General features: G+C 35.2%; 1 protein-coding gene across 1 annotated transcript; it reads right to left on the bottom strand.

Annotated features, from left to right (window-relative positions):
* Positions 1-9,941: 9,941 nt before the first annotated feature.
* LOC133331232 (tyrosine-protein kinase receptor) lies at positions 9,942-20,303 on the bottom strand. The gene is made up of 13 exons (XM_061539633.1): positions 19,708-20,303; positions 19,460-19,644; positions 15,751-16,438; positions 15,173-15,665; positions 14,921-15,105; positions 14,065-14,239; positions 13,745-13,994; positions 13,046-13,676; positions 12,869-12,970; positions 12,600-12,807; positions 11,926-12,529; positions 11,119-11,319; positions 9,942-10,988 (listed from the first exon to the last, which is right to left on the bottom strand). Exons 1-13 carry the CDS (start codon positions 20,300-20,302, stop codon positions 9,942-9,944), a joined length of 5,364 nt encoding a protein of 1,787 aa, XP_061395617.1. The 5' UTR covers position 20,303.
* Between the last annotated feature and the right edge of the window lie 950 nt (positions 20,304-21,253).

The following is a 21,253-nucleotide window of genomic DNA, read 5'->3' as shown; positions in this document are numbered from 1 at the left end:
TTTTGGGAATTTTGTTTTATCAGAAATCTTAACAATTTGTATGCGTGTTGTTGTATTTTTTATTTATAATTAAATATGTATGTATATATATATTTACTATTATTATAAATATATTGCAACTTACATATGTTGGTTTTTGGTTTTTTATAAAAAAAATATTTTTTTTTTTGTTTTTGTATGTTAAAGCTTTTTATATATTTCTTGGTTTGTGTGTTTTCTGTTTGTTACTGTTTCTTTTTGTTTATTTTTTATAGTTCGTTTTTCAAACTTACAAAAAAAATTTGTTCATTTTTTCGTTTATTCTGGTAATTATTTTTATTTGTTCTCTTCATTTGTTTAATATAAAATAACTAAATTTAAATAAATATTTTTATATATAAAAAATTATTGTTTTGTACACAACTAAATTTTAAAAATAAATACATTTTTTTTGTATTTTATCAAAAAAAATTAAATTATATTTTATCTACAATTTGTTTTTTAAATTAACAAAAATTATTTTAAATAATTTTATAATTTTTTTAAAATATTTTTTTTATTTAAATTTTCACATTTTATTTGTTTTTTGTTTGCTTGTTGTTTTAATTGTTCTTATTTAACCTACTAAGACGGATGGATGATGTTCACTAATTGCCAAATAACACAACATAAAAATTATTTTATTTAAATGAAAATTGTAATTTTTTAGACTAACTAAATGTTGGAATTTTGTTTGTTGGAGAAGTAATACTTTTTTTCTAAAATGAGGCTATTGGGGGAAATTTAGTAAATTTTTGAATCGACTGAACATAAAATTTATCATTTCATAGGATAAAAAAATATTCAGTGGGAAAACAGGAGAATGATGTATTTCAAAAAAAAGGCCAATGGTTTTAATTTGTCAGAAAATTAAATTGATAATCATTTAAATTTTCATTAACCAATTCCTCAGTGTGTTGAAAATTGTATGAATTTATATATACATATATGTTTTCAGGATATTCTGATTGCTTCAAATTAATTTTTAAGGTAAATTGTTTACAGTTTACAATCATATTAAGCCCATTAAATGTGGTTAAGAACTTCGACTCTACAGTTTTCCGCCAAGGCCATAACAAAAATGCGGCTCATCGAAATATTGGTGTTAGACCCCATGTTTCTTTGGATCAAATCCGTTTTAGACGATTTGTAGTCGACTGTAAAATTTTACTCTACAGTTTTCTGCCAAGACCATAACAAAAATGTGCCTCATCGAAATATTGGTGTTAGACCCCATGTTTCTTTGGATCAAATCCGTTTCAGACGATTTGGACTCGATTTAATTTTGATTTAATTTGCTTAATTGGAATTGCTCCTTTAGTCCACAAATATTAGTTTGGGGGAAAAGAAAGAAATTTTTTCGTCGAAAATGTCGGTAAAATCGGCGAAATGATCGAAGTTGACCGGAGGTAAAAATCGACCATAAAACGGGTTTAAACCATTTACACAAAGCTGGATTCAAAAAAGCTCGATGTTTGGGTGCCACACCAGTTAACGTTTGGCCAGAAAGCCTAGGCCAAACGGATTTCTTAAATGGATGGTGACTGGAGATGAGAAATGAATCACATACGATAACCCTGTGCGAAAACGATCGTGGTCAAAGAGCGGTGAAGAGCCTCATACGGTAGCCAAACCAGTATTAACGGCCAGGAAGATTCTGCTATGCATTTGATGTTACTAGAAGGGAATTATTTGTTATGAGTTGCTTCGATATTGCCAAAATCTAAATTCTGATGTCTACTGTCAACAACTGGACCGTTTGAAGAATGACCACAAATGACCAAAATTGGCCAACAGCAGAGGTGTCGTATTCCAGCAGGACAACGTTAGGCCACACACATCTACAGTGACTCGCCAGAAACTTCGGGAGCTTTGTTGGGTAGTTTTAATGCATCCGCCATACAGTCTGGACTTGGCACCAAGCGATTATCATATTTTTCTTGTATTGCAACATTTTTTTTTTTTTGTTAATGATAAAAAATTGGTATCTATGGAGGATTGTGAAAATCGACTACCAGAGTTTTTTTGCAAATAGTGAGGAGGACTTCCATGAGAGAGGTATTATGAAGTTAACTTTAAAATGGCAACAAATCGGACATGTTAAATAAAGTCCTATAGTTCATATAAAAATAAGGGACCTAATATATGAGTACCATATTCATTTCTAATAATTTGGAGTCGATTTAAAATGTCCGTCTGTCATTCTGGTTGGTTGGTAATTCTATCTATGAAGACTATCAGTCACCTTCAAATCTAACAAATATAACTTATCCATGACATTAAAATTAAGAAGCAAAATTATAAACACTTTATAGAACTTTCATCTAGATTCCGATTCATTTTGTTAATTATAAGGCATTCATAGGGGGATCTAAAGTAGTTTTCCCTATTTTCTCTATCGAATGTGTTCCAGATTTTATACGGAGAAAAGGGGTTCACTGCTTCCTATAGGAATCATAAAATCTCTTGATACAAGGAAGTCTTAAATTGTTTTTAATAAAAATGAATTCACGGTCTTCTGTGAGGTCATCTGCTTAGGATCTACCATGAATAAATATTCCGGGTCTTCTATATAGAAGTCCTCTATATAAGAGAGTCCTATAGTTTTTCTAACAATAGGTTCTCAAAGTCTTCCATACAAAATACGTCAGTATTTAAAAACTATGATATATGGGTTTAGAATAAAGGAGTATTCTTTGTCTTTTTTCCATAAAGAAGGCCTTGGAGGAAATTCTCGGATATTTTTAAAAATATTATCAGTCCTTCTATAAAAAAAGCCTCTGATCTTCTATAAGACTTCTTGATAGAAGTCTTAAATGTTTTTAATAAAAACGAACCCAATGTCTTCTACGAGGTCTTCTTCTTAGGAACTCCTACGAATCATCTATACAGAATACTTTGGAGTCTCCTATAAAAGAGTATTATAGGTCTTCCAAAGGCTTCCATACGAAATACCTCAGGGTCTAAAAAAGATAATCAGGTATTCCATAAGAAGAGCCTCTGATCATTCATATGAAGGCTATCAAGTCTTCTATAATATATCTTATCATCTGGTCTTTCATAAAAAGATCCTATGGTCTACCATAAAATACCCTCAGAAAAACACCCTCTAGCCTACCATGAGAAATCTCTCTTATCTCTTTCTACGAAGACCCTCGTGACGTCCATAAGAAGACCCTATAAGCTGCTGGTCTTCCATAGAAATATTGACTGGTATACCAATAACAGACTCTGTGTTCAACCATAAGAACCCTCTTGGGGTACTATAAGAAGACTCTCTTATCTTTTCTAGTCTTCCTTAAGAATACTATAGGAAGTTTATTTGTTTTTTTTTTCTTCAGTTTTCAGATTTTACTTAGAAGATGTATGATATTTTATATGAAGACCGCCTAACCTCCTGTAGCAAAACTTCAAAAACACATTCTTGTCTTTTATAAGATGACCTTGTGATCTTCTGTAAGATGACCCTCGATTTTTGCCTTTGACTAAAAAGTCGACTTTTCGATTTTTCGATTTTGTCAAACCTGTTCAAAATCGATTTTCAACTTTTTGACTAAAAATGTAATTTTTTATAAAAATTGTTGTCAACAGATGAACAAAGTTCTGGAATGTGTAATTTTTGGACAATTTCGGCTTTGTGATAATAAACCAAGAATTAATGAAGAAAATCGAAAGTCGATCTTGAAAAGTCGAATTTGCGATTTTCTCAAAGATCAAAAGTCGACTTTTCAATACAAAAAGTCGATTAATCGATTAGTCGAAAGTCGATTTACTTATCCCTAGTTCCCTTGTTATTTTGAATCCAAATATTATTAATTAAATAAATAAAACCAAAATGGACCCACTTTACTCGTGGTGGAACCGGAAAATAGATGCACACAATGACATAAAGAACTTGTTCATATCAGAACTTTCAAAATATATAAAATTAGAGCGGATCATTGAGTCCTGTTCAAAAAACAATGACCCTTGCTTATACCAGCAACATCTATAAACAATAGTTTATATCCTTGGAAGGATTACAAATCGGTAAAGGGCCCTTCATTTCGAGAATTGTTTCAATGTCTTAATATTTCGATTTATTAAATTTTGTTTAAAATTTTCCCAAATAACTTAGCTTTAGCAAAAAAATATGTTTTGTAAAATTTGAAAATATAAATAAAAATTGTGGGACAAAACAAACTTTATATATATTTTATACAACAAAAACCTGCAATATCGCAACGGTATTTTATAATTTACAATTTAAATATCATTTTTTTTTTTAATTTATAAAAAATTAAATTAATCTTAATTTAATAAAACAAACAAAACCATAAAGTGAATTAAAATTTTACAACCTTTTTACATATCAGTTTCGTTAATTAAAACTTAAAAACATAATATATTATTGAAGACAAATATGTTAAATTATATATGCACAAAAAGAGGACATGGAAGCTATTTACAAGTTGGTATTTTTTTATACAAAATTAAACAATAAATCAAATTTAATTATTAGCTTTGTTTCTGTTTTCATTTTTCGTTTTGCTTGGTTTGTTTTGTTCTAAAAAGGACTTTTTACAATATAATACTCAGTACATAAAAAATAATTATTGTTTGGTATTCTTGGTTTTTGTTTTTTTATTTTCAATTTTCATTTCTAATAATAAGCACAAAACTTAAACTTTAAGCTTAAAATTTTGTGTTACATATAATTTTGTTTTTTTGGGTTGCTTACTTATTTTATTTTTAATGTATATATGTATGTTATGGCTATAAAACATTTTCGTTATATATTTGTGTTTCTTTTTCTTATTTGCTTCTTCTTTTCTTTTTTTTGTTTTTGTTTTGTATACAAAAAGAAAACCATAATAATAAATCATAATAAATAAACTTATTATGCTTATTATAAATTTTTGTTATAGTAAAAAAATTGTTATAACATCCAATTATTTTGTTTGTGTCACCTTCTCACTCGTTTTAATGTAAAAATATCAATTTAATTTTATTTTTGTTTCTTTGTTTTTATTTATTATTTTAATTTTAACAATTTTGTTTGTTTGTATGTATGTTGAGCAATAATTGTTAAGTTATGTGATTTATTCGTTTCTGTTTTTGTATTATTCCTTTTGTTTTTATTATTATTATTATAAAATAATATTATATGTATATTACAAACAGGGCATTCGTATTAAAAATAAATAAAATAATTCTTAAAATATAATATTTAAGAAAATATTAAAATATATAGTATATAAAAAACATATAAATATTACAAAAATAATATTATAAAAAAAAATCAAGTAAAATTATAAAATACATATTTTACAATTAAATATTTCAAAATAATATCCATTTTTTTTCAAGATTCTTTGTTGAGACCATGTAGCATGTTTTTAGATTTTTAGGTGTTCTTTTTAACCCATGAATTTTTTATTATTTCTGATTTTTTTTTTAATTTTTTTAGAGGGGGTTTGACATCTATACATATTTTAATATTAAATATCATCTCAAATATTATTTTTAATACTTTCAAATGTGGAAACGATACCACGGCAGTAAATTTTCGGCCAAATGTGGCCAACTCATCCATTACATATGTATGCCTAGAAATTAGATAATGTGGCATGCAACACGGAACCCAGGCAAGTGTACCAACAGAGAGGAATCATGCAGACTCATTTCACACAGAACATTACTTTATATGGTTATCAAGGACTTATAGTTTTTAAATTTGTTTTCAAAGACTATCAAAATCCTGGCATGTAAAAAAAAATATTTTGTTACAGGACGTCCCAAGTCCTGAAATTAAAAAAAAAACATTGTCTTTCAGAGTCCTGAAGTGTTTTTTTCCAAGAGTTTGTAGCACCGCGAAATATCGGTCCTAGACCCACCTTTTAGTATACCGATTGTCATATCTCGACTAACTGAGTCGATGTAGACATGTGCGTCCGTCTGTCTGTCCATTATATTTTGTAAACACGATACAAGCCACAGTTATCGGACAATCTTGACGAACATTTTGCATGAAGGACGGGTTCAGACCAAAGAAGACCCCACTTTTATATTGATGGAATGAAATGGACCAACAACTTAATGTTTGTCTTTTTTTCTGGTCGCTATTATAAACATCACGAAATTTTTAATGGAGAAGGAAGGGTATAAAAAATGACTATTTTAGCGAATCAATATTTAGCGGGTCAAATGGACCCAGCTTATGTGTGAAAAATGACAAAAATATATTTTATATGGCTTATATATTTACTCCTGAAGAACATAGATCGAAGAAGTTGATAGTATAACTGACCTTTAAATTGATGCCCATTATATTAATGTGCGTACTCGGATGCGATAGTTATATTAAACTTTACCTCGATCTACATATGTATCTTTATAGTGTTCTCAAGTTTGGTAATGTTAATACTACCTTACAAGAGGGCGGAAAGTAGCTCTGATAGCTAGGACATTTTGCATAAGGTTCAGGTTATGGTCAAGGATGATGCCTATAATCCTAGAACTTTATTTTAGTCTGTTTCCTAGTCGCTCAAGATGCCACAAGGTCAATTTTAATGTCAAATGATGCCGCAGAGGGCTGTTGAAATCTAATCGTTGAAGCGGGTCCAACTATTACAAAATTGTACACAAGCTCGGAATATAGGTCCGCAAAAACTGAGCCCTCAGTGCTAGTTGTGTAGGGTATCAAAGGGTCGACCCGCCCTGAAATTTGTACAAATATTGGTTCAAAGACTATCAGTGTCCTTAAATTTTCAAGCACTATTATTATTAAACATATTTTTTTCTTCGGGATTTCTGGAGTTTTTCAAAATATATTTTTTAAACACTATAAAAGAGTCCTGTATTTTTAACAATATATATCTGAGATTTTTTAGTGTCCTGGATCTTTTCAAAATATTTGTTATCACTGTCCTGAATTTGTTAAAACCATTTTAAGGACTATTATAAGTAGGATCTTGTATATATTGCTTCCAGGATTATGAGATTCTTGGAATTAAAAAAATCAAAGACTACCTATAACCTCCCTCAGAACGCAGACAAGGTCCTCATATCGCTTGCCGACAGCTCTTGGGTTACTGAGAATTTGTCGACCTCCTACAAAACAATAGATCGGACGGTGGTATGCTATGCGGAGCATCCTTATGACATATTACCCAACAAAATGTCGCCGACGTAATACCGGCTTGGGTGTTATTACTGTATGAATATGAAATCCGATCACAAACTACCCCCAAAATTTTGGCTGCAACGTTCGACTGCATATTTAGGTCTTCTGCGATAACAATATTCTCCAATGGCCTGTTGCCAGCAACATTGAGTAATAAATAGTTTGGTGAATAAGTATTCAATTCGGTCAGAATACCGCCCTCATGTCTGAGAACCATTCACAGCAGACCGGTTACCTGCAATCGTTGGACTCATGCGTGCCATTATCTTTTATATACGATTCCCCCTCTCAGGCACGTCAGAAGAGATCTTCATATTATAGAAAGAGAGAGGTAGGGGTCTTACGGTACAACAGGGAGCCCTAAATCAACTCGCCTTGTAATTAGAAATGAATGGCATTCACACCGAAGCAATCATCCAGGCGATGGTCCACCATAATAACGAAAGAACGACTCCTGCCTTGGCAAATACGAGTGGTCTTAGCCTACCAGAACATGCCCTGTACACATGCATGTGAACTAGGACCCAACGCTACATCTGATCAACTACCCTGCTGAATCCACTGAAATGTATCCAGATGTAGATCGCAACCGCTTATATTCGTCCGTTTGTCTATCTGACTGCCTGAAAATACAGTTATGTTCGTCCGTTTGTCTATCTGACTGCCTGTTTTAGTGGTATGAAATGTATTTTCCAAATACATTTCATACATGAAAAACACCTTTGGAAAAATTTTCCACATAGGTTCATTTTTTTAATATAGACCCATATTAAGGACCCGCTCCCATTTACGGCTGTTTTTAGACTTTAACCGGGATTTCTCACCGAAATGGAGGGTGAAAACATATTTTCTAAATTCATATAGGTCTATGCTTGAACAAAGTTTCTATATAAGGATGCCGTTCTCTTTGTAGTATTTTAAGGATTGTAGCCGTATTTTCTTCGCCGAAGTGGTTATTGGAGAGCGAAAAGCATCTTTGCAAAAGATATAGGCCCATTTTTGATATAGTGCCCATCCCATTCCATTTTCATTGTTTTGAAAATTTTAGCTAAGTTTTTATCACCGACTGTATTTTAGAATTTCGTATTCTTGGAGTTTCGTATGGATATAGGTTCATGTTTTGACATAGGCTCCATATATGCATATTGTTCACTTAAAAAAATATTTTTACAGTCTGTCAGTCAGAGTCTTGACACTAAAAAAAATAATGACCTGGTTTACCAGAGTCCTGGAATTTTTGAAACAAATTTTTGTGACCCATTTTCGGTGTTTTGAAGGTTTTAGCTGTATATTTTGGCCGAAGAGGTTGTATATTTCGAATTTCAGGTTCGTGGAGGGCTTAAAAAATATTTGAATTTTCTTCTCAATTTTTTTTTTCAATATCGTCCCGACCTATTTTCAGCATTTTCCCACAGATGAACCAGTATGTTATTCATGGCGAAAAAATTGTTCTTCCCACAAATGTTTAGCAAAAGTCCATAGTAACCCATAGTCCCTTTACAAAAGGTCTTGCTTAATTTGAAGTATGTTGAAAGAAGTTTATATTATTTGGTTAATTATATTTGTTGTGTTTATTCTTAATCAAGATCAATTCATACATAATTAAACATTAAAAAAAAAAATACCTTAAAAAATAAAATTGCACAAAAAAAAATAAAAATACAAATTAAAAACTTAATTTACAAATAAATAAATATTTCAACTTATTAAAAAAAATATATGAAAAAAATATTTAAATTATAATTTACAAATTAATAATTTATTTTAATAATATATACAAATATTTAAGGAAATAATTATTTTAAAATATATATTTTACAATACTTTTGCCCTGTGTTTTTTTCGGGAATTTTTTCGTTATTAATTAAATATTATATATTTGTATTATTATTATTTTTTTATTATTATTAATTTATTTTTTCAGGGATTTGTTTTTTTTTTTTTAATTTTTTACACTAATACACACAATTACTACATTTAATATAATCGTAGATTTTTTTACTTTTAAATTTAAATCTATTTTTTGTTTCTTATTTCTTTTTTGGGACTTGTTTTTTTTTTGTGTTATCGTATAATTATGCAATTAAATATATATATAATGTAATTTATAAGTTATTTTATAAATTATAAATTATTTCGTTTGTTTTTCCTTTTTTTTTGGTTTTGTTTATAATTTGCCTTATTTGTTTTTTTTTTTTTTTGGTTTTCTCTATTTATGTAAATTATTTTAGTAACAATACAACCAACACACCCTGTATGCCAAACCCAAAACTTAAAAAAATAATACAAAATGGTTAAAAACAAAATAAAAATATGTATGTGTGTTTTCATTTTTTTAGGTAAATAAATAAATATTTTTCTTGGTTTTTATGTATTTTTTTCCTTTCTTAAAAAATCTCAATATATGATAAATGTATGTTTGTGTGTGTGTGAGAGTAATGCTTTTAAAGCTTTAATATCTCTCCCCGTTTTTTAATATTTGAACTCTTTTCTCTACACGGTTCTCCAAAACAATGCAAATGAGCTTTTAGCCATTTTTTAGCCAGCACTCAAACGCACAGGGTTTGATAGGGAGAGAATATCTCACTCTCTCTCTTTCTTCCCCCTGTGAGAGTAACAAAAAAACCTCACTCCTTTTAACCATTCATTTCATTCATTCTCTATCTCTCTCGTTGTGTGTGATTTTTTATCGTGCTCTCTCTCTCTTATTTAGGATTTCTCTCTAAAAAAAACATCCTTGAAATCTAATTGTTTCGGCTTAACAACTAATTTCAGAATGTTTATCCTTATAGCGTTCCGCATAACCCTGTATGGTAAAGGGTGGGGCATTTGTATTACCATTCGTGGCTAAATTACCGTTCATTTTGGCCATCAGACCATTACTGCCATTGTGCAGTAGGCTACCGTTTAGCTTCTCGGAGGGAGTATCTGAGCAATTGTTACCACCCTTCAGATTATTTACCGATGCGGACATCATTTGGATATTGGCATACGAGGAGTGTTTATTATTTAAATTAGTATTTGTTGTTGCTGCTGCGGCAGCGGCTGCAACGGCCGCCGCGGCTGTGGCATTTGGAACTGTTACGTTTGTATTCAGACTCTTGGTTAAAGCGGCCGGATCTAGAGTTATACCATCCAGCTGTGATGAAAATGATAATGGCGGTTGGATTGTTGTTGGTGTTGGCTGTGGCGTATCCAAGCTGATCAGCTTCGTCTCCTCCTCATCTTCGTGCGGCGGCGTTGCCGATGACTGTATTGTCCTTAGGCCATTCGAGACGGGCGATCGTTGACTACTGCTGCTGTAACCGCTTGTGTTGCCCGGTCCCTGGGCCCCTATGGATGCGGTGTTAATGCTCTTCTGGGAGCCATTCGAATTGTTGTTGTTGTTGAGCAATGGTTGATCACTTTTGGAATTGGGCAAAATGAAGGAGGTTTCCCAACAGCCCTCATTGGTGGCATTTGTATGCTCATCGTCCTTCAGGAGCTGGGAATGTTGTGGCGCCGAGGGTGAGGCCACACCGGGTGGTGTACAGATATTGGTTCCAGTCGATATAGCCATGGGACAGCTAGGATCGATCATGTCATGTTGTTGTAGTTGTTGTTGGAGAGCTGCTTGTTGCATCAGCTGTTGTTGCTGCTGTTGGTGTAAATTTGTAATACCCGGCAGCGGGATTAAATAATCCGATGTTGTGGGTACCTGTAGACAAACATCATCGACACCCTGCGGTCGTATAATTGTTTGATCACGTTCATTAGAGGGCGGGCGTAAAATGTGGGGCAATGGAGCATTCATAACAGTGGGGTCCTGGGGGAGAAGGGAAGAAAAAATACAAAATTAAAAAACAATTCAAGATCATCTCTGCTCTCTATTCTCATCTCCCTGTCTTCTTTTTTCTCTATCTCTCTCTCTCTCTCTCTCTCTCTGTGAAACTTACCTCTGTTACAGCCTTTAGGCGCTCCAAAAGACTAGAAAATGTTGGACGATCTTCTGGTGTGGGATTCCAGCAATCGGCCATGATTTTATAAATGACGGGTGGACAGCCCGGTGGGGTGCCCAAGCGGCCACCATTGGTAACCAATTGCATGACCTCGGGATTCGGTAGACCTGTGTAGGGCATTAGACCCAAGCTGAAGACCTAGAAAATTAATTAAAAAATTAGATGAAAAAAAATAAGTAAATAAAAAATTTCGATAAAAAATTAAATTATCGGAAATTTCGATAAATTATCGATAACCGAAAAAAATTAAAATTATTAAATTTTTTAAATTAACTTAAAAAAATATAAATGTTGTTATCGAAATTTTCGAAATTTATCGATAAGCGATAAAAAAATGTATTGAAAAAAGTAACTTATTAAATTTAATTGTTTTTTTAAGAATTTAAATTAAATACAAAATATTGAAATCGATAAAAAATTAAACTATCGGAAATTTCGATAACTTATCGATAACCGAAACGAAATCAAATTAATTATTTTTTAATTTATCTTTAAAAAAATATAAATGTTGTTATCGAAAATTTCGATAATGAAGAAATCGACAAATTTATCGATAAGCGATAATAAGATGTTTTGAAAAAAATCTTAAAAATCGATAAAAAAAATTTTGTTATCGAACATTTCGATAATGCAGATATCTATAAATTTATCGATAATATTTTTTTGTGAATATTATTTTTACCGAATGTTATCGATAACACATTTTTAAATGTATCGAAATTCCCAAACTCCTCCTGAACTTACCTCCCACAATAGAACTCCAAATGACCAAACATCTGTCTTCGAAGTGAAAATACCATCCAAAAATGCCTCTGGCGGCATCCATTTAATCGGCAGCATAGCCTTGCCACCTTTACGATAATAATCGCTGCGATAAATATCTCGGGCCATACCAAAATCGGCAATTTTCACCACACGCCCTGGACCCTTACTACTCAGCAGACAATTACGGGCGGCTATATCGCGATGTATAAAACGTTGACTTTCCATGTAGCGGCAACCCTTTGCCACATCGAGGGCGCAAAATACCAAATCTTTCATTGTCAGGGGAGAGGGGCGCTCCGGTTTATGACGTCCTTCCCTCAAGAAGTTTTTCAAATCACCACCAGCCAAGAGTTCCAAAACAATAAACCGTGGATGGCGATCAAAGCAAACACCTATCAGATGGACCATATTGGGATGATTGAATTTGGCCATAATCGCTGCCTCCATAAGGAAGTCCTCTTCTGCTTGGCGGGTTGACATTTCCGGAAGTGTTTTAACGGCAACGGGCATTTCAACGGCATCGCCATCACGATGGCGGTACAAGCCTTGATAGACCTCACCAAATGCTCCCTGACCCAGGGCCCTAGAGGGGGAAAGAGGAGAAACGGGAAATTAGTTTTTTTTTAACTTCGTGGATGTGAGGTATAACTTACTTGACCAATCTCAAGCTTTCACGGGCCACCTGAGGTAGACTATTGACATTTATTTGGCCATTGATGAGATCATCGCAACCATAGTTCGGATTGAAATTATTGAGGTTATTTTCATCGATGTTGTGGCGCAGGCGGGTCAGCTGCATATCCTGTTCCCGCAGCATCTTGTGGCGTTCCTTGGCCAATTTTTTGCGTTGATAACGATTGTCTGTAAGAGAAAAATTTTAAATTATAACCTCCGCATATTATATTTCGTGGTCAGAACTTACACAACATAACAACCAGGGCAGCCAAAGAGGCAATCAGCAACAGCATTAGGACCGTAAAGAAGGATATTAAATATTTCAGCGGGATGGTATCGGTTGCAGGCACTGAAAATAAAAAAATAAATAAAATGACTTTGTTAATCTCCTTCCTCCTTTCTATGAAATTCTTCCGAAACTTACTATCACATGCCGATGTATTGTCTTTGCGTATCCTCCAACCTTCAGGACAGATACATTTCACCGACGACCTATATTCATCCAAAGCCAAGCAACGATAATCACAACCACACCCCTCAATTGCAGGTATGATGATAATCGATCCAGCCCCAAAATTCGCTCCCTCATAAATCGAGCTAAGTTCCTTCAGGGTGCGAGAGGCACTAATGTACGAAGAGCCTCCCTCACCATTCGACTCATTGAGATAAACATCACCACCGGCAAAACCGCCACCACCTCCACCAGTATCGCAGCCACCACCACCGCCTCCAAAACCTCCTTGGCCATAACGTTTGGTTACCGAACCATTTGTTTCCATATCCACATAGCAAGAGAAGCCACCACGACCACCTAGCAGTAGGGCTGCTCCATACCTCGCATCCAAGGCCTGATCAGCATTGGCTCTCCAGCCACCACCGGGACCGGCAGTTTCCTTTGACAATTGTTCACCATGGATTTGGCCCGTTAGACCTCTTCTTCCCGGGTTCTCCTTCTGGCCATGCTGGAAGGCCTCGTCTAAGTAGCGGCCCACGCCCAGGCCACCACCACCGCCTGCCACAACCAAAGGTACAGCTTCATTGCGGGCAGAGTTAAGCTGAAAACACAAGACCAAAAATTAAAATCTCTTTCATCTCCTCCTCCTTCCCGCTCATCCTAACTTACCAAAAACACATAAGATCCGCCACCACCTCCTCCAGCACCATTGTTACCATTCACAACGGCCGAGGAACTGAAATTGCAATTATCATCCTTGGTACCCATCGACTTCGAGCAGGCATTTTCACCTTGCTGGCCCACCAGCAAATAGAGTTCTTCGTTTTTGTGTAACTCCAAAACGGCCACTGCAACGGCACCACGCGACGAACCCACTCCCGTTGAGCCCAAACCACCACTGGCACCCTTGACAATGAATCTGTGGAAGAGAAATATTTTTTTTAAGAAATTGTGGAAATTTTTTTTGGGAACCTCAAATTCCGACTTACGTATAGAATCCTTCGTGAGGCACCCGCCACTTCTGCATACCCTTATAGGGTATTTCATCGGTTACTTTGACTTCCTCTAAGACATTCGTACGATTGTGACTTGTGTAATAGGTCTCACATTGCGATTGTGTAGGTCCATGCATACCACGATTGTCACAGGTCCCGAGTTCCAGATCTGGAAGAGGAAATAAAAAAATATAAAATTAGAAAAATGTAGTTCCGAACTTTAGTTCTCTAGCTCCGAACTTTTTTCCATGGACAAAATTCGTCTGGACCCTAATTCCATGTTTTTTTCTATAGAAAATTCGTCGGGACCCGAGTTCCGAATTTTGTTTTGAAGAAAAAAATTCATCGGGACTCTAATTCCGCACTTTTTTTTATAGAAAAAATAGTCGAGACCCTAGTTCCGAACATTTTTTTCTATAGAAAAAAATCATCCGGACGCAAGCTCCATGTTTTTTCTATAGAAAAAAATTCGTCGGGACTCAAGGTCCATGTTTTTTTCTATAGAACCTAGGTCTGAACATTTTTTTCTATAGAAAAAAATCGTCAAACCTCTAGTCCCGAAATATTTTTTTATAGAAAAAATCGTCAGAACCCTGGTCCAATTTTGTTTGGGCCCTAGTTCCGAACTTTTTTTCTATAGAAAAAAATTCTTCGGGACCTCAAGTTCCAAACTATTTAACATTGAAAAAATGTTCGTGACCTCAAGTTCTGAACGTTTTGTCCATAGAAAAAAACCCTCGAACTTTTTTCTATAGAAAAAAATCGTCGGACCCCAAATCCGATTTTTTTTTTTGTCGAACTAGTGTCCGATTTTTTCGAAATTTTGGTTGTTTTCACAACTCATACTTACAGCTATGATTTTCAAAATCTTTGTGCGTCGGACTTTTGGAATGCCGCACATTCCAGTAATTATACCCATTGAGATGTTCTGGTGGTATATTTATGCCGAAACATTCCGGAGATAGTGAAAAATCATCCACAGCCACATCGGAATAAATTCGCATGCCCATGCGTGCCTCAAATTGTAGATAATATCTAAATGACAAAAATCAAAAATTTAATATCCTTCCCACTTTCCCCTCTTCTAGTTATCCCCTCCTACCTTGACGTAATATTTGGTAAAATATATTCCGCTCGCATCCAATCCTTGCCCTGATTTTTCGTACTCCACCACAGTGTCGTGGTGATGTTCTCCTTCTCTTTCATTTCCACCACAGACAAATTAATGCTACCAGGATTTTTACCAAACTGGTGAATATAAAATCTCACCACACAACTGTTACGGTAGGGTGAATGAGGATCACCATGTACCGAGGGTGGTGGATTAAATGTCCGACTTATCATAATGGCATTACTGGCGAAGCCAATTTGCTGATACTTTTCACTGTTGTTGCTGTGCTGATTCATGTTGACCAACATGTAATAGCCACCACTGCCATTGGTGAGATGATGATAGGTGTGATCTCCCTCTGGTCCGGTATCCAATGTGGGCGAGGAGCCTGTATGCCTCGACCACGACAAAATTGTGCGTCCCGAGTCGCGCCAACCACACCAATCATTTTCGAAATCGCAGCGGGCACCAAAGGGGATTTTTTCTGTAAAGAGAGGGGGGGGGGGGAGAGAGAATTTTTGATTAATACCAGAAGAGAGGAAAATCGACTTTCTCTCTGCAATACTCACCACAATTGAGTAACTCATCCTCGGCATTATCACAATCTCGGGTAATATCGCAAATCCTCGGCAAAGGTATACACACCGAAACCTTATTATTCATACACTTGACCTGCGATGTACTGCACTTTTCCGATTTCGTACCCTCGGGGAAACAATTAACCATACGCAAGTTATCAATGGCCACATGGGCCTTCTGTCCCTCCAGCAACTTCGGTACAATTTCAAATACCAAACGAAAATCCCTTGAGATACGACCCAAACGAAATGATTTCTTATCCCAAGTCCTATAATTATCTCCCACAATTTCCGCTGGTACCCAGGAGTTCTCTTGCGAATGTAATGGCATCACCACGACCCTCGATAGCCCGTGACTCATACCACTTTGATGCATATATAGCTCAAGAACACACCGTTCCATTGTCGAACTAAATTGTGGTGATGTCAAATTGATTTGTACAGTAGTCGGAGCCAATCGGGCATACAAGAAATGACCATTAGCATCATCAGAATTGTCAGCCAGGGGTCCTGGATATAAACCAGTCATATTTTTCTTTGACACCTCAGTGCCGCTCATAATGTGAAAACCATCGGGTAAATTGTCGGTCCATTTCCAGGCACAGGGTGTTTCGAATGTACAACGAACACCCAATAAATCCTCAATGTCGTAATTGTGGGCCGATGCCGGGTGGGTCATCTGGAAAAAGAGAAGAAGAAGTGGAAAAAAAGATTAAGTTTGAGATTTATTGTGAGCGAGAGAAAAGATAAATACTTAGCCGGGAAAAGGTAGAGTTAAAAAAAGACCTTAACAAGGGAAATAGGGGATTTTTATAGAAAATTATTCTCGAAAAATGTTTTTTGTGAAGAAAATAAATTTATGAGGTATAGAGGTTCTAATTTTTGTAAAAGAAACTGAGAGGTTGAACAGGGACTTTTTTCAATAGAATATTTATATATTTAGGTTTTTTTCTATAACCACAAAAATCCGCAGACGCCAAAACTAGAGAACGAGATCGAGCCACATAGAGAAACAAACTAAAGGGCAAAGAGATCGCAGTTTTAAAGCAGAAACCTGAGAAGTAGAAGGCAGAAAACTTTCTAAGAGAGTTTTCCAGAACGAAAACTAGAGGTTGCAGTTTTATATTTTCAGATACAGAGGTCGTACCATTTTCAATCGAGAAATACATTACTGAGACCAACACTGAGATTAAATTTGCTTCTGTAAACAATTTTCAGACTCCAAAAATCCTAGTTTTTTATTATAAAAAAGATAGAATTTTTTACCAACCAAAAAATTAGAAATCAGGGTGGAAAGAAGAGGTCACTGGTTTCAGACATTGTTGACCTACGAAAAACAGAGGTCGCAGCTTTTTAGCTTTAGAATCTATACTCAGGTATAGAGGCCGCACCATTTCATTTTATAGAATACTAGCACCCACACTAAGATTCTCCTAAGAATTTTCTTCTAGAAAAAATATGTTGACTCCAAAGTCATAGTGTTTATTATAGAGAAGACGAAGTATGGAGTATTTTCTATAACAAAAACAATTCTCAGATTAAAAGTGTAAAACTAGAGGTCGCTATAGAACATTTTTCAGATCTAGATGCCGTTATATTTTTAATTTAAGTTCAGAAGTTGAGTTTTTGCAGGAAAAAATATCCAAACACGTCGAAGTTATTTGCTGTAATTTATTATAGATACATACATCAGGCTTTCGGACAAAGAAGGCTTTCAGATGAAGATGTTCGTAGACAAACCCATTTACCACGCATTATAGGCCTCTAACTTTAAATTTTTTCTGAAGATGGATATCTTTGGAACAGAATTTCTAGACATGCAAAAAATCTCTGACGCCTGTAGGTCGCAGTTTATTCTATACACAAAATTACTGATACCTAGATGTCGATGCTTTCTCTGAAAACTCAATCAGCAAGCAGAAGTTGTTTAAAAAATATTCAAATATAGATGTCACAATTTTTGCCTAGAGCAACATATCAAAGCCTAGGTTACAGTTTCCCCTTTAGATGGAACTTATTTCAATACAATTAATTCCTTAGACAGAGAATTGATTCCATAGAAAAATTCTTACGAAATTGAAATGATGCTAACAAAAACAAATACCTCAGGCTTAGAGGGCGTTTCTCCATAAACGATTATCAGATATAGGGGTCACAGGTTGATGTATGGGGGGTCATCGGTATAGACGATCTTAGATACAGATGTCGCCTTATTTCAATTGAATTTTTTTTCGAGTAGTCTTAATTAAGTCAAATTGTGCCGATTATGATAGGACCTTTGTTGTTGTGATAGGATGAGAAAACATTTTTGACGCGCAACAGTGTAGTCTCAGCTAATTCAAGTCGAGCCGAACATGATAGCAACATTTAGGCGACCGATCGATATTAAAGTTGACACGGTAAAGTTGCAGATCACAATAGCCACTTGTTGGCGCCCTTACCCTCTCATTGGGCGCCAACAACTTTTTATAGAAGGGAATTTTTTTCCAACAACATTTTAACTATTTTCTATTCGGCGCCCAACGGTTTAGCCTTAACTAAGTCAAATTGTGCAAAGCATGATAGCACCAAAACCAGCACGATTGTTAAATAATTTGGCGCCCAGCGGTACAGTCTTAGCAAATTCAAGTTGAGCCAATTATGATGGCATCATTTTGGCGCCCAATCGATATCGAATTTGATACCCGATGGTTTACAAGCTGTTTTAATTTGTTCAGATCAGAAAATGCATTTTTTGGCGCCCAATCTGTGGAAGAGAATTTTTTCCAACTACATCTTTAGCCTTAGCAATATGGGCACATAGATCCTCATGCAACTTAACGCAAAAATCCTAAGCTACAGCGATTGACATCCAGAGGTCGCTTTTAGCTCTAGTGATTTATTTAAAGGCATTAGACCTGAGTTCCATCGTATTTCTCCTGCCTTAAAAAATTATTTTGACTTCTCTACAATATTTCAAACATCTCCCTTCCTCTTAAACTAAGGAGAAAAATACAAATAGAAATGCATAGGAAATCCAATCGGACAATTGGAACTCCTCTAAATGAAACTACAGAAAAATTGTCATCATAAATCCTCAACAACATTCGCAACCACTTTTTTTTAATTTAATTTCATTCACTCACAGCACTTGAATGTTGCGCGAAAATCTCAGATAATTCTTCAGTCCCCCTGCCAAATGGTTTTTTGTTTTGCAATCTAAAAATATCCGTGGAATAATTAAAAATAAAGGAATAACCGCACGATATTCTATTTTCCAAGGAATGGAGGGAAGAGAGAGAGAGGTGTGGAGAGGGGAGGGAATTAGTGTTTGCGTTTGTTGGAAATGCAACAGCTGTATTTGTGAATTTATGTGTTGTTGTTGCCGATGACGATTTTTTTAATTATTTCCTGGCACTTGGCGAGGAAGAAAACGAACGAATGACATCTAAAGTGAATGAAACCACAAATCTGCGAAGTGTTTTTTTAGCGGTCATGGAGATCTATTTTGGCTGGAGTTTCCACAGGGAGTTTTGAATTCCCAGAATAAGATTCACGGGAAATGGCAACATGGGAGAAAATATAACTTCGGAGAAACCTCACCTATTCTATGGAGTTTGCGAACTCAGCTACTTCGTGTGGGGGACACTTTCCAATTTTGTTATTAAAGGAAATAATAGTTTGAAGATTTTTTCCCTATTGTCCCTTTATTTCAACTTACCGGTTCTGGCTGTGAACTCATTAATTTGTCTTTAATCACCTGTAAAGGATCCGGATGCTCTTCCATGATGATGTCATCATCAATGCCGCGCATCGGCTGATCAGCTTGATTTTTATTCATGCGGCGGATTTCGTTGAGCGAATTCAATTTGGGGGTATAGCGATTAAATTTGCCGTTGAGGGAACCTGAGAACAACAATAAATTTAATGTATAGGAAAAGAGAAGAAAAATCTGTTATCCGAACTTACCATGTGGTGGCATACTGGTGGAAAATAACACCCCAGCCTGTGGCAGCGTATCACCATAACGCTGAGCCGGACCAACACCACCCAAACCATCAATTTTACCAATTGAAGATGTTGCCACATATGAGGGATAACCGGGACTATTACCACTAATCCCGCCACCAGGTCCTCCCACTGAAGGTTTCATTAGTTCCTTACGCAGCGATTCCATACCACGTCCGGTACTACTACCACGATGCATTGTTGCCAAAACTTCATAATTAAGACGGCGACGGCTGTCACGGCGTCCAGCTCGTTGCGGTGACATTGTACCATCTAAATCTTCATAAATTGGTACTCCACCACCCAGGAGGCCTCGTGGGATTGACGGCACCGTACTGGTTGGTATAATAAAATCATGGGTACGTCCATTCCGCAATTTATAATTATGCTGACCCGTCGGTATGGTATTATAGGTTGTGTGATTCGATAGCGGTCGCTGGGCTTCGATTTCGCGTACCGGTACCGAGCTGAGCGTTAGCGTTACAAAACACAAGGTGGCAACGCCGAATTGTTGGCGTACCATTGCCGCCGTTGAGTGGGGTAATGAGCGTGGCATATTTTTTTGTTCTTCTTCCTGAGAGAGAAAATGAAGTTCTCTTACTCTTTCTCTTTTAATTCAATGTTTCCAAGTTAAACAGTCTCAGTAGTTTTTCATTCACTCTCTCGTTCTCTCTTTGTAAGCAAATTCCCAAGTTGAGCAGTTTTAGGTTATTTTTTGAAAATCGTTTTTTTCAGTTTTCAATGTTGAGCAGTTTGCGTTGTTTTTTGTAAGTAGGGAAATGGGCGGGATAGCCTGATGTGCGTTTGGAAATGTTGTTTTTTTTTATAATTTTCCCTTTTGTAGTTCCTTGATCTCCAAGGTTTGGTTTTTTAGATTTGAGATGAGATTTTTTTCAAATTTCAGTTTTTTTCGAATTAAAGATAAGCTGTTTTCTTCTTCTTCCTCCTCCTTCTTCGTTAGATTTCTGCCTTAGTTTTTAACTTTTATATTTATAGCAACACTTTGGCAATGCTTTGTAGATTTTAAAGCAGACTTTAATGCGGGGTATAGACCCGTGACACCACATTTTTGTTTGGTTTTCGGTTTTCCAATTCACTTATGTCGTTGGTATTTCGGAGTTTGCCATTTGTTTAAATTGTATTCAAAAGAAAATCTGTAAAAGAGAGGAAAGGAGAATAAATATTAGTTAGTGGAAAAATTGGAGAAAAAAATTAGAGATGAAAATATTGAAAAAATAATTAAAATGGTGAAGACTATTTTTTCCAAGTTGCAGCAGAAAACGTAGTTCCACTTAAAATTATTCGAGGCTGTGTCCCCAAAACCAAAGAAAAAACATCGGCGTCACGAAAATTCAAACGTGTAGAGTTTTTTTCATAATGGCACTCAACGGAGACGCAATTTCACTTTAAATTATTCGAGGCTGTGTCCCCAAGAGAACATCGGTGCAGCTAAAATACAAACGTGTAGATTTTGTTCATGTTGGCGCCCAACGCTAGAACCGGAATA

This window comes from Musca vetustissima, unplaced genomic scaffold (genome assembly GCF_032173495.1).
Source record: "Musca vetustissima isolate MV318-11 ecotype Yass unplaced genomic scaffold, APGP_CSIRO_Mvet_v1 utg27413, whole genome shotgun sequence".
NCBI classification, from domain to species: Eukaryota; Metazoa; Arthropoda; class Insecta; order Diptera; family Muscidae; genus Musca; species Musca vetustissima.
The sequence above is the reverse complement of the archived record's forward strand: the minus strand, read 5'-3'. Positions and strand labels throughout refer to the sequence as shown.